We start from the raw sequence: 14365 nt of genomic DNA on the forward strand, positions 1-14365 counted from the left end.
ATAACACGTTATCACGAGCACGTTCCCCGTCGCATGAAGTCTTGTGTACAGGAATGCATCATGTGACGCAACACACTGCCCCCAGGATTCAGTTTTGCATCACACTCACTTGTAAAGGACGTATTTCAACTAAGGTGATTTTTAATAATGCCGCGTACTCAGAAGGAACGTTGTAAACGGTATCGCGAGAAGAAAAATAACGATCAGGATTTTAAAAGAAAGGAAAGGGATGAAAGGAGAAGATGACACCTGCCCAGTTATGCGTGCGCTGCCGACAGTTATGAGAATCTGTTAAGAAACACAGAACTCAGAAGAAACTTCAGGGCTTATCAACAGTTACTTCCTGTACTACAAGTCCAACAATACAACGATCAACATCGATTACAGAACCGAGAACGCCAACGTCTGCTTATAAATGCAAACAAACTTTGGAGAAAGCTTTACCAATCAGTCCGCGGAAGAAACAGGAAGTTATTTCTGCGCTGAGTGCAAAATTTGGCGGAAGTTCATCTACCTCTGGCAAGCGCAGAAGTCCTCACTTCTAAATCAGGAAGTTCTTGAATTTCTCATTCGGGATGATATCAGTTGGGCATATCCTCGAGCAAGAGATTTTATCACCATAAAGGATGGTTCTGGGGAAAAATTAAAACAACAGAAACGATTCATGTACGTCACATTGCAAGAAACATTCCAAGTATTAAGTTTGTACCATAACTGAAAGTGATGTTTATTTTATAACCAATTTTCATAAGCGCAACAACGGACCTAAACTGTTTTCTGAACCACTGACGAATGGCGAGTGCTTTTTAAATGAAAGTGAAATCGAAAGAAAATTACCGGTGCCTCATTTTACTCGTGGGAAATGGTATTTAGATGAGTCCATACCAGAAGTAGAACGAACAAATTTTTTTTTCATTATGTATTTTTTCTGAACAAGCTTTCATTCAAATTATAGGCTACTCAAGCGCTGAATATTCGGTTATTTCTAAATACAGTAGAACCTCGATGCATCGTTCCTGAAACTGTTATTTTCCAGTATCCACTGTTCAATTTATTCGGTCCCGAAAATGTAACATATAAACCAATGTTAAATTCTCCCACATCTATCGTTTCTCGAACTATCATTTTATCAGATCAATCTAAAAAAAATATTTGTCCTCGGCCACAATTTACCCACATGGATCGAATGTACGTAAGAAAAATATATGCAAAAGTTTTTTGAATTTAAGCTGACAGCTGAATATTCTAGCATATAATAGCGGCACTCAGTTTTGCAAGAATGTACAAGCAATTAAGAGTTGCTAGTCTTGAGCAACGATCTCATTGGATGGAGTGGTGTGCGCAGGTTATTCATGTGCAACATCACTGCGAGCCTCCTGCCACCAACGCTTTGTAATGGGACAAAATCTCAAGCCCACGTCAAGCCAGTTCTTGTGTTTATGTTAATATTAACGGCTAGTTATAGGTAAGGTATTGTTTTGTACTGCCAGAATCACGTATTACATTGTCAGCATACTGTGAGTATTTGTTAATGTCGGGGAGTCATTTTTTGCATGTTGTGAGAACTCTATGTTGGACTGCTGATGTTCTGTTAAAAAAAAAGAAGTGGAAAATCTTTGTAAAACAAGCAAATTAAATATAGAGAGTCGTGCAAGATTTTGGTGCCTGAAAATGAAGTGGGTTTCCAAACAGTTTGCAAGGCCTCAGCGCGCCAAACTTGTGGCATAATTTCAAACGGTGTCCCACTTGTGATAAACATGGAATATTGGAATAAGCTAGTACAGAGATATTATGTGATTTGTAGAAGTTTTTCCTTATCGCTGGGTTGATGGAAGAGAGGTAAACTGTAGTTGGTGTTGAGTAGTGGGAGTGTCGATATCGGGTTGTCCTGCTTGAAGTGTGTGTTGCTCGGCCAGGTTGTATGCTGGAGTATGACCATTGGAGTTGGTCTCCTCTATGTATGTCCGGCTAAAAAGCACCGCAGGATTAGAGAGCATTAAATGAATCTACACTAAATGTTATACCCTACAGTATGTAGTGCTATACCAAAACACTGGCATAATTCAATGTGAGTATGAGTTCAATACAAAGAGAAGGAATCAAGTACTTGACACCTAAGTTTCTGGAGAGTTAAGATCAACCTCAAACTACAATTAATCAACCACTACAAATTAATGATAATCCTAATACTGTATATCAAACATATTTGGTAGGTTGTGTTAGTTATCATGAATAAGTGACAACAGTTTTTGAACTCAGAAAGTTTAAAAAATAATAAGTGACAACAGTTTTTGAACTCAGAAAGTTTAAAAAATAAGACATTATAGAGCAAAATACTCTTGGTACTTAGAAGTACCGTCAGGCCTGTAGGTAAGAATCTAACAACACTGACGCTGGCTTTCTGGGCCCAAGTTCGCAGGTTCGATCCTGGCTCAGTCCGTGGTATATCTGAAGGTGCGCGAATATGTTAGGGCCATATCTGTAAATTTACTGGCACATAAAAAACTCCTGTGGGACAAAGTTCCAGCATCTCCGAAACCCATAAATGTATTGTAAGACCTAAAACAAGAAACATTTATTTTTATCATCCACTTAATCTTCATTAGCGCTCCTAAACTGTGGATGGAATAAGGAAGGCCAATCGGACATAAAAATATGCCATATGAATTAATCTCCCTTCATCCCCGGCCCAATAGCAAGAAATGGGACTAAGGGATAGACAAACAACCTCATTTTTATCATTATTTAGCTGGATATCTTTTTAGTACCAAGCAAGATGGCTACGCATTTCAGGTCAAGTAACTGTTAGTTTGCTTTTGTGAGATAGTAGGTTCAAACCACGCAGTCAGCAGCCCTGAAGATGGCTTTCTGTGGATGACAATTTTCACAACACACTATTGCTCAGTGCTCTCCCTAGGACCTTTCTAATGGGCACACTGCCCAGCCGTTTTCACTGACCACCTGGCTGTTATAACCTAGACATGTGCAGTTACATAATATTTCAAGTTGCTTTACGTGGGCACACTGCCCAGCCGTTTTCACTGACCACCTGGATGTTATAACCTAGACATGTGCAGTTACATAATATTTCAAGTTGCTTTACGTCACACTGAGACAGATAGATCTTTTGGCGATGATGGGATAGGAAAGGCCTAGGAGCCTTAATTAAGGTACAGCCCCAGCATTTACCTGGTGTGAAAATGGGTAACCACAGAAAGCCATTTTCGGCTGCCGGAAGTGGGGTGCGAAGCCACTACCTCCCGAATGCAAGCCACAGCTTCATGCTCGTAACCGGACGGCCAACTCGCTCGATTCACGACATATTACTACATATTTGAGTCAATGTGTGTTCCAAATTAACATGTAAATGTTGTAAAACTGTTTATTTAAATTGAAAAATCTTCATTATTGTCAGCATAATTGCACAAGTTACATCGGAAAATGGGTAACCACAGAAAGCCATTTTCGGCTGCTGGCAGTGGGGTTCGCAGCCATTATCTCCCAAATGCAAGCCACAGCTTCATGCTTGAAACCGCACGGCCAACTCGCTCAGTTCACGACATATTAATACATATTTGAGTCAATGTGTGTTCCAAATCAAAATGTAAATGTTGTAAAACAGTTTACTTAAATGAAAAATCTTCATTATTGTCAGAATAATTGCATGGGTTACACCAGAATTTAATGTTCAGCTTATCACGTAGTGTCGTGCGGGAGCGGTGTCTGGATTAGCATCGAATCACATGCGAGCACTCAATTCTACGGGATGTAACAAGCCCGTCTGGCTCTCTACAGCAACCGAGTGATCATGAACGAGCAGTACAAGATGAGAAGTTCAAAATACTCTGTTATGTCTTCTTCGTGATAACACTAAAACAGTCCATTTATTTGCATTTGATATTTACCTGTCTTAATATCATTGTTAATAGCCTGAGGGGAAAAGGTTGAAATTTTATTATAAGTTATTAACTTTTTAAGTAGTATTCCCCGCCCGGCTACTCATTCCTGCCACCCAGCTGACAACAATTTCTGGAGAGAACACTATTATTTATTATTATTTAGCATATGGCTTATACAGACAATATCAGCAATAAATATATATATATTTACAGCTGAGAAACAAAGTAATTTTTGCTTCACAATTGAATATCAAGTTTTTCAATCCAACGTACAGCATCTGGAGATACCAGCAGGAAGTCATTTTCATCACCGTGATAGGCTCGAATCTTACATTCCCTGACGATATGAGGAATAGTCTGGTGTGGAGCTCTGCAGTCACAGTCTGGATTAGGTAGCTTTTTCCACTTATGGAGAGCGGCTCAGCACCGGCCATGTCCTGTTCTGATTCTATTCAGGGCAGTCCAGGTCTTGCGTGGTAGGTGTGATCCAGTCTGGGACCTGAGAAGAAGGTATGAAGGCGCACATCCGTTGCCGCTTCCCATCTACTTTCCCACTCATCAGGAGATTTAAAATCCTTAGCATCTATGTTAGCAGCATCACGCAGAGTTGGATGGCGTGATTTTAGTCTATTAGATTCAGAAGTGGCAGGTCACTATTGACGGGTAGACTAGGATTACTCGAGATCTTATGGAATTCCTGCATAAGGGCATTAGATCGGCGTAGATCAGGTGGCATTATACCAGTTAGCAGTGGAAGCCAATGAGCTGGAGTAGATATGATTGCGCCAGATATGATGCGCATTGTGGTATTAAGCTGGGTGTCAACAAGCCTTGTATGATGACTGTTCATCCAAACAGGTGCACAATACTCAGCACTTGAATACACCAAACCCAAGGCTGAAGATCGCAAAGTGGTTGCTCAAGATCCCCAGGTAGTTCCACACAGTTTATGAAGGAAGTTATTTCGAGACTTCAAGCTTTGTGCTAAGTTCAGGAGGTGTTGATTGAAGGATAGTGTACGATGCAAGATGACATCAAGGTATTTCGGGTTCCAGTTATGATGAAGAATTCTCCCTCTGAAACTAACATTCAGTTTCACGTTCGCCAAACGATTATTTAAATGGAGGTAGCGTTGCTCACGTCCGTAGATTTAACCTCTAATTGCCCTACACGTGGCTCCTGGGTGGTGCTAACTGAGCAATAGTGAAAACAGGCTGCCAGACTATCCACAGGATCTCCTGGCAATGACATATTTTCGACGAAATAATAGAAACAGTTCTTCTCAGAACTCATTAACTGGGAGAACACTGATGCTGATATACCGGTACTCACTCACTCCGTAGACTTCTGAGGGACATGAAGTTCCCGTGCTGATCTCACAATCCTCTTTCACCCTTTTCAATCTTGAGCCCACTCTTCCCAGATATCAATTTGGAGGGTCTGGCAAACCTTGTTGATCTCCTTCTTCCAGGTGCTTTGGGGTCTTTCTGAAGGTCTTCTCCCATCAAGAGATCCCTTGTATAAATCTACCAGTGCTCTGTTATCCTGCATCCTCAGCACATATCCAGTCCAGCGCAGTCTGTTGGATTCTATTACACCCATTATAGTGTGTTGTTGAGAGAGAGGATCAAACCATGGGCCAAATATTTTTCTATAAACTTTATTCTCAAAAACTTGCAACTGCTGCTGCTCTTTCTTGGTTATACTCCTTGTCTCGGAACCATACAGAAGTACTGGTCGAATGATTGTATTGTAGATAATCATTTTTGCATTCCAGTTATGATGAAGAATTCTCCCTCCGAACTAACATTCAGTTTCACGTTCGCCAAACGATTATTTAAATGGAGGTAGCATTGCTCACATCCGTAGGTTTAACCTCTAATTGCCCTACACGTGCCTACTGGGTGGTGCTAACTGAGCAATAGTGAAAACATTCCTGATATAAGGCTCATATAGTAAAATGCCTTACTTGCATTCCTAATTCTAGCTTGGTGTTCCTGTTGCCTTCAGTTTTGCTCATCGATTAATACACAAAGGAATTTAATCTCCTCTATTCTTTTAAATATATATTACCCAATCCACAAAGGCAATCTGTCAACCTCCTCATATAATTAAACGAAACCTAAATTGCATATATAAATGCAAAGCATGAATAGATGGTTTTCAATTTTAAATATTTTAGAATAACAACCTGTCGGTACTTCTAAGTACCAGACTACAATTTGTATCTGGAGATGATCAACTGTCAACTATAAATGCTATAATACTGTACACAACTAATCTCTGGACTTTTAACAACCAAGAAAAAATATGCTGGGCATGTATGAGGCGATATGGACATTCATTTGCACACAACATGTGAATCTGTTGTCTTATAATCAACTGTAATCAAGATACACAGCTGTGTTCAAACCTTCACGGAATAAAAAACTAGGCTTGCACAACACACATGCTGTCTTCTGGCTACTGTAGGAACTCTAGAGAAGCAGTACTAACAAGTGCCATCAGACTTCAAAACCTGAGTTACATTCCTGGTGTTATATTAGACCTTTGTACTTTAAAGTACCATCAGCAGGGAATGGGTTAACATATAAGTTTGAAACTGAATGTGTATCACACCATGAATTAGCATCCTAGTCATATAAATATATTATGTTCAGGTTGTGCTTTAGGCCCACAGCAGACAACCCTGCACACAAAAGGAAAGTGACTTAAAACATACGTGTCAACTCTGTAACTTACATTTTGCTATGGAAGCTATCTTTCATGCCTGCCAGGAAACCCAGCTCACAGCAGAAAGCTGGTTTTGGCAGAGTGGATCATTGAAACAACTTGACTTAGCTGTTCACAGTTTTTTAAACTTGACTATTGACTTATTCTAACGAATAAAGTGAAAATACAAGTGTGAAATGCTGTAGATGGGGGTTCAGTGCATGCCAATGCTATTTTTTTTTTCTTTCTTCAGTTTTCATGAGCAAAACTTACAATGCACTCCAAAATGGATTGCCATATTAAAAAAGGCATATTCTAATTATTCCTTGATAAAATTCAGGTTTCCATCATTTGTCAATATGTATGATCCACTAACAATCATACCTACTTTAATAACATGCCTCATAAAAAGCAACAATCTATGTGGTTAGCTTTGAGCATTTAGCAAGAAGTAGGTTAAAATGACCAATAAAATCAACTTACTTCTTCTTGAGGGTGAGGTGTATCAGAAGCCCACACTCTCAAGGCAGCATGATGTTTCTTGCTTCGTTTCCCCAGAAATACTTCAATAGAAACCAGCAAGTGCTCTAGTGCCTGCTCTTTCTTCTCATAAAGTTCTCTGCCAACCCATGGGAGAGTTGACAACACAGCAAAGACATACCAGTCTTTACGAACCTACAAGAAAATCAGATCATGAAAACAGGGGAAGTATTACATCAATATTACTTTGTCTGACACACTGCTCTCACTTCAATTCACATAGCTAAGGCTTAGAACTATTAAGATGTCAAATACCAACAAAACTGACCTATCTAACTGTATTTGGCAAAGTTCTGTTGCATGAGACAGGTTATCTCTGGTTATTTCTAGGTTATCTCTGAGTCTACCCCTGTCAAATCAGAAAAATATTAAATCTAGGATTCTCAAAATTGTTCATAACTTATGTCTAAGGCTAAATTAAAAAGTCACATTATGGAACTAACACAACATGAACATAATCAGAGAAGCAGATACACCAGTAAAACTCAGTTTAGAAGTTTTTCAAGGGAACTCTAAAAACAGAAAATCCCTTTTCAAGCAGGAGACTTCCTAAAAGGGGTAATGCCCTGAAATGCACGTGAAACCCACAGCCTGCAGATTTACTTGCTTGTCAATGATGCCAAAATAAACAAATATATATATAAATAACCTAAGGCTGCTAAAAGGAGAGCCTCATATTTAAATTTGATTACCATGATATGTATTTTAGAGATAAAGTAAAATAATTGAAGATACTGAATCATATCATATCACAGTCCAATTAATAAAATCTAACATTGATCATATATTTACGAGCTAATGCAGAGATTTGAATGTAGGAGTGCCAGATGCCCATGTTCATAGTTATGTCAACCCAACAGAGCACAGTGTTTTGTTATTACTTATGTAAGCCCCGTAGGAGCTTGGGTACGCTAACGTACAGACAGAGAAAGATGTTTGTGGAAGTGAGACAAAACTACTAGATAGTGTCAGGTGAATCATATATTACCACCAATGCGAAGAGAAATATGAGAAAGACAGGCCTGGAATCATGTAAATACAAGCCCATATTTCAGCCTAAGAACTAATTCCTGCATATCTGGAACTGTGGTAGATCTTAGATATATTTACTTAGTGTCATGAGCCCTCTAAACCGTATAACTGTACCTGTTCTGTGAATTTCCAATTTATTCGAATGACCGTTAATGGGGTCGCTTGTTGTTCACAGAGGAGGAGCTGTTGCTTCTCGGGGAAAAACTGTAGGCGTGCCGGTAACCGCTCACGACAGTATCAGATCGGCAAGCGATTAATGCGTATATTCAGAATCAATATCAGAGACAAAGGCAAATTTATATGAAGTGTTTAGTCAAAGTTAGCAAGTGCTTAGATGAGCTCACCTGAGCAATTTACAGTATCAGTAACTGTCTTGATAGACAGGGTCAAGCAGTGAAACAAATTAAAGTGCAGGAAGAGTTGGGAGACCGCTAAGAAGGTCTTGCATGAGACTGGGTATCCACTATATCTGGCCGGACTAACTGCTGAGATAGTGGATACTGTCATTGGTATCCTAGCCAAGGGTTACATCACGTAGTACACGAGTACAAAATACTAGCGTTGAAGAGACTTTGACTTACTTGACTTATAACCTGTGTCCCCTTTCTGAGCAAAGGGCTGCAACAAAAGTCCTCCATTGGTTCTGTCTCCAGGCAAACAGCTCTGTCCTCCCTCATCATCTATTTTTCCATCCAGTTTCTCTTTGTTGCAGTTTCAGTAATAATGTTTTCTCAGAGATGTGGGTTATAGGCCTACAGTCCCCAAAGCACAGTGGGGGTCTGCCCCTTTAGCGTCTCTACCCGCATTCTGATTACTTCATGATTTGGTGTTTGTCACCACTCCCTCCTCATACTGTTGTCAATTTAGATCTCTACAGGGTGTACCCAGAGTACCTCATCCTTTCTCAACTGGGCTCGGGACTGGCTATGGCGGAGTTAGCGGTGAAGAGAACGGCGTTTTAATTCACCACGAGTCGCAGGAGGCGCCTAGCAGACTAGAAGCAGAAGGCATCAGAAAATGGAGATTGGAAGACCGAATAAGGAGACTTCCAGCCAGACAGCCTGTAGCACAATAATGTGCTAAATCACCAATGGCAGCCTGAATGGGGAGCTAAGGTAGACAGGATATTCCAGATAAGTTGAGCTGATTTTATGCATGAGTAGTCATTTGTAGATTTGAACCAGGGCCTTTTTCTGTATCATAGTAACTGTAACCGCTATTCCGTAAAGAAAATTAGAAATGAAAGAGAACATGTTTTTGTAATAAATACGTAAATAATGTGGTCGATAGCAGTTGTTAAAATTACATCAATTTAAATGTAAAAAATCCTCCTATTCAATTCATTGTAATACACTACGTCTATAAAGATGACATATCTACATTAACCAACAATTTTAGAGTCATCTTCAGTGGGAATGAAGTCTTATATTATAGAAGACAATAGATTCACATATCAAGACAGAGATTTTAAATGTGTCAATAATATGTCATCAGGACACTACTGCAAGATTTTAATATGCCACATATTAATTAGTTTATTCAGAAATAGCGTTTTACTGTAACTTATGTTCTAAGATTTAATTTCCATTCAAGATGACTCTAAAATTGGCAGAAACACGTATGGTTAATGTAGATATTGTAACATCAAGGGTAATGAACTTCATGTTGTTGGTCTGTATTGAACTGAGATAACATATAAATTATATTGTAACGGTTCAAATCCCATTACAAGCATTAATCTGTATTATTATTTTATTTGTATTATCATTATTTGTATTATTATTATTATTATTATTATTATTTTACCTATACAATTTTCATCATCATTATTATTAATAATATTATTTGATTCAATTCTATAATCTGATTTTCCAATGTACTGATTAATTATTGTTTGCTTCATTGTATTTAATTTATTATTATTTAATTTATTATGTATGTGTGTTAGCATTAATGTAGAGTGAGAGTTGCTGCTTAATATCAGATATGTATATAATATTTGTGAAACTACTTTTAAAACATTACAACATATGGTGCAATACTGTTACAGTAACTGTTTAGTCATTGCTCTGTCATTGTGTGCATTTAGCAGCATGCGATCATTCAGGGAGTTCCTACTTTGCCTGAGGCTATTTCATCACAGCCTGTAACACTTTGGAGCTGGCTGGGAGTGATGTCATTTACTCCTTTAGAGATGACATGGGTGTGACAACTAGTGTCTATATATAGAGGAGTATCCTATAGCGGCAGTTCAGTTGGATACTGAGCTTTAGTCGAACCAGTCAGATGGAGGTGGACTCTCAGTGAGTCGGATGGTGAACAGTCAATTGGATGGAACCTTGGTCGATGGATAGTCATTTGGAGAGCAAGGCCACAGTTGGTCAGTCAGATGAAGATAGTATAGCGACATGGATACGAGTCGTCAGTGACCAAATGGATTATATGTTTGGAGTGTGTTTCATGTACCTGTTTGGTCAAGTTCTTGTGTCAGTTTTGATTTTGATGGAAGATCGTGTTTGACTCTCCGTGTGTGTTGACGCCTTGGGTTACTGGACTGGGTTTTAAATTTGTTCCTTTTCTAATCCGTTGGAATTTTTGGGGGATTTTAGTTTTAATTGTTTGTGTCTGATCTTTGTTTTTATAATATTGGGCTGGTTATGTGTTAAATATTTTGAGTACGTTAATTTTGTGTGATAATTTATGGAACTATGTTTCGAACCATATTTCTGGTGTGTGATTCCTTCACTTAAGATTGTCCTAAGCCACTCACAGTTACTCAGCCTACTATTTGTCCCTCATTTTATGTTTCCAAAATCTGATTTAATAATTAAAAAAATGAAAGGATTTGAATGGGTAAAAGTTTACATTAGTTTAAGGAGCTCCTTGAATAGTTTGTTTAGTAATCAAAATAATATATTTTTTTAAACGACTATGTTTATTTAAATTTCATTGATTTATTGGTTCATTTTGCAAAGATTTTATTATATTATTACAGATCTGTTTACTTATATTTTAAAATTTTTCTTTTATTTTACAATGAAACTGAAAGATTTTCAAATATCCATTTATTTACCAAAATAGATTTTTAAAATTTTCATTTCATGTAATATTTTATCTTAATTATAACTTTATTCCTTTGAAAACTAGTGTTAACTTTTTGGATGCCTGACTCAGCGTTTCCCGGGGATCTTAGCCTCTTTTTTTTTAATGGGATGGGCTCACAACGCATTCTTGCTTCCACTGATGTATGGTAAGTTACTCATGTTAAGTGCTGTATTGTATTATTGTTTTGTCCTTCTTTCATTGTCGTGCACGTTACCCTATGGCGTTGTCAGCGTAACGCCATTCTTATTCATGTCGGGGCCCGCGTTGCACAATGCTTCCTTGTTGCCAATCTTCAGGTATCCTTCCATATCGCACTGAGGGCTCGGTATACCCACTGTAGTCCAATGCTTCCTGCTGCCTTAATCATATCAGCATTGAATTCGTCTTTTCCACTTGCTTTACCTTTGGTCATTGCTTTCACTGCCCTTTCAAGTTCCAACCACGTTATTTGGTTCTCTTCTTTTTCTCCATCTGTTATTTCCATTTTCTTAGTCTGAGAGGAGAATCTGAGAATATGTGTCACGCCTTTGTCTACAAGTTACAATGTGCACTTGAAGTCAATTGAGTGAATAAGTGAGTTAAAATAGCAAGTGGCAGTGATGTTTGGAGGCAAAAATGTGTGAACAATCCCAACTCTTTCTGTTATATATGTAGCCAGTATACAATTGAAGGCTAAAAGCGAAATATTATGCCATTTATAAAGAGCCTGTACTTGGCATATTTTAACATGAAGTTAGGTGATAAGGACAAGAATTTTGAACCCCATAGTGAATGTAAAACATGTGTAGAAAACCTGCATCAATGGTACAATGCGTTGTTGCTGTCAATGCCATTTAGAATCCCAATGGCTCGGCGGGAACAAAGAAATAATGTAAACGAATGTTATTTTTGAGTATGTAGAGTGTCAGGGTTCGATATGAAAAACAAAAAGAACATTGTGTATCCCTGCCTTCCATCTGCAATAACCCTCGTAAGACATGGACCCGACATTCTTGTCCCAAAACCACCAATACAGTTACCAAAGAGTGTGTCGTCATCTTCAAGTGTGGAGGATGGTGATACTTTTGTACCAGATGTTGAGGATAAAACTCCACGTCTTTATTATCAGTGTGACTTAAATGATTTGGTGCGTGACCTACACCTCAGTAAAGGAAAGAGTGAACTTTTAGGATAAAGATTAAAAAAGAGAAATTTCTTACTTCCTGGGACAAATTCATATTGTTGCAGAAATTGGGCTTGATTCGCCGTCTCGGAACTATTTACCAAGCAATGGACTGGTGTCTATTTATTAATATCAGTAAAAGAAGTCTCAAGGCCGTTCTTCTGCACAATGGAAATAAACTTGCTTCAGTGCCAGTCACCCATTCAAGATCTCTTAATGAAAACTATCACAATGTACACAGATAGTTCCTGTGCTGTGATTTAAAAGTGTGCGGTATCATATTAGGGCAGCAAGGAGGATATACAAAGTTCCAGTGTTTTCTGTATGAGTAAGACTCTTGGGACAGGGATCGTCACTGGTTAGTGTTTGAGTGGTCCAAGAGCAAACAGTTTATGCCTGGAGAAAAAACATTGTAAATCGTCCATTAATTGATCCTCAAAGTGTGTTATTGCCCCCTTTACATATTAAATTGGGAATTATGAAGCAGTACTTGAGGAGTTTGGATAGAGGCAGTCCCTGCTTCTGGTACCTCTGACAGAAATTCCCAGGACTGTCGGATGCCAAAATTGAGGAAGGTGTTTTTTTACGGCCCCCAAATTCGGAAGCTCATGAAGGATCCGACATTCAGGACGATGATGAACGAAGCACAGCTTCAGGCATGGGAATCATTCAAGGATGTTTGTAGCAAATTCCTGGGTAATGTTGAAGATGTCAACTACCACCAGATTGTGGACCCCATGCTGTACAACTTCCAGAAATTGGGCTGCCGCATGAGCTTAAAATTACATTTCCTGCACAGTCATCTGGATTATTTTCCTGCAAATTTAGGAGAATTCAGCGAGGAACATGGCGAGCCGTTCCATCAGGACCTAAAAGAAATGGAACGAAGGTATCAGGGGCAATGGGACGTCTCCATGATGTCAGATTACTGTTGGTGTCTAGTGCAAGATAACACTACTAAGTAACACAAACGCAAATCAACACAGTGTTCATTCACATCAAAGTGTAGCAAACAATAGTGTTCTTTTAGTGAGATTCATACATTTTAGCAATGAGCATGTTACTTTTTTGTATATTCATTGCAATTTGATCATGTGTACCATTTCATTGCCCTGATAACGTTAAAACGAGATTTCACAATACCAAGTTTTGCCATGCATTGCGGTATAATGACAGAGATCATGCAGTAGAAAAATGTGTTATAAGAAAATATAGATATACGGAATATGTCGAAAGGATATACAGACATAACGAATCAAGTAAGCCATGGTCAGGAAGTAAAATGTTCAGACATACAGAATCCATTTGGCCGTGATTAAGGAAAAAAAATGCAGATCTGTTAAATTGTTAAATCGGTAAAGTGAACAATTATATTTTTTACGTTGAGCAGCAGAACGATGTTGCATGCGAGGATTGACACGCAAAGAAAAAGGAACTTGTTTATGAAAGAAGATTTCACGAAAGATTGAAACAACGTATAATAACGTAGAAATATTACGCCAATTCTCGTATACATAACGGGATTATCAAGCGCAACAACTGAGAGGAGAAGAAAAAGTTTAATTGTCGGAAGCCGAAGATTAAATCGGAAATTAACAAGGATTACTTAAAGCAGAAAATTAGATATCGTTAGTTTAAAGTATATTCACGTCAAACTAGAAGTCATTTAAAGAACTTTATACGTCATATAATTGGAAATAATATTGTCTACGGTGTAATAATCTGCTTGGATAATAGAAATAAGAATCCAGATAATTCATTATAGTTGAGTTGTGAAACAAATGATGTTGTTAAATCTGTTTCTAATGCAAATTTACGGCAGCATCATGATGAGTAACTAAGCCGAAGAATGGGATTGACGTCTGATGGAGACCAGCCAGCTGACTTGGCAAACCCGAGACTGATAACCACTGAT

At 38.4% G+C, this 14365-nt stretch overlaps 1 protein-coding gene across 1 annotated transcript in view; it reads right to left on the reverse strand.

Moving 5' to 3' along the window:
* Cbp80 (Nuclear cap-binding protein subunit 1) overlaps window positions 1–14365 on the reverse strand; it is a 191935-nt gene that overhangs the window by 145652 nt on the left and 31918 nt on the right. The window contains exon 5 of the mRNA XM_067137981.2: window positions 7095–7286. Within this exon, the coding sequence (XP_066994082.1) occupies window positions 7095–7286 (192 nt within the window). The remainder of the gene's footprint in view (window positions 1–7094; window positions 7287–14365) is intronic.

This window comes from Anabrus simplex, chromosome 1 (assembly GCF_040414725.1).
Source record: "Anabrus simplex isolate iqAnaSimp1 chromosome 1, ASM4041472v1, whole genome shotgun sequence".
Taxonomy (NCBI): domain Eukaryota; kingdom Metazoa; phylum Arthropoda; class Insecta; order Orthoptera; family Tettigoniidae; genus Anabrus; species Anabrus simplex.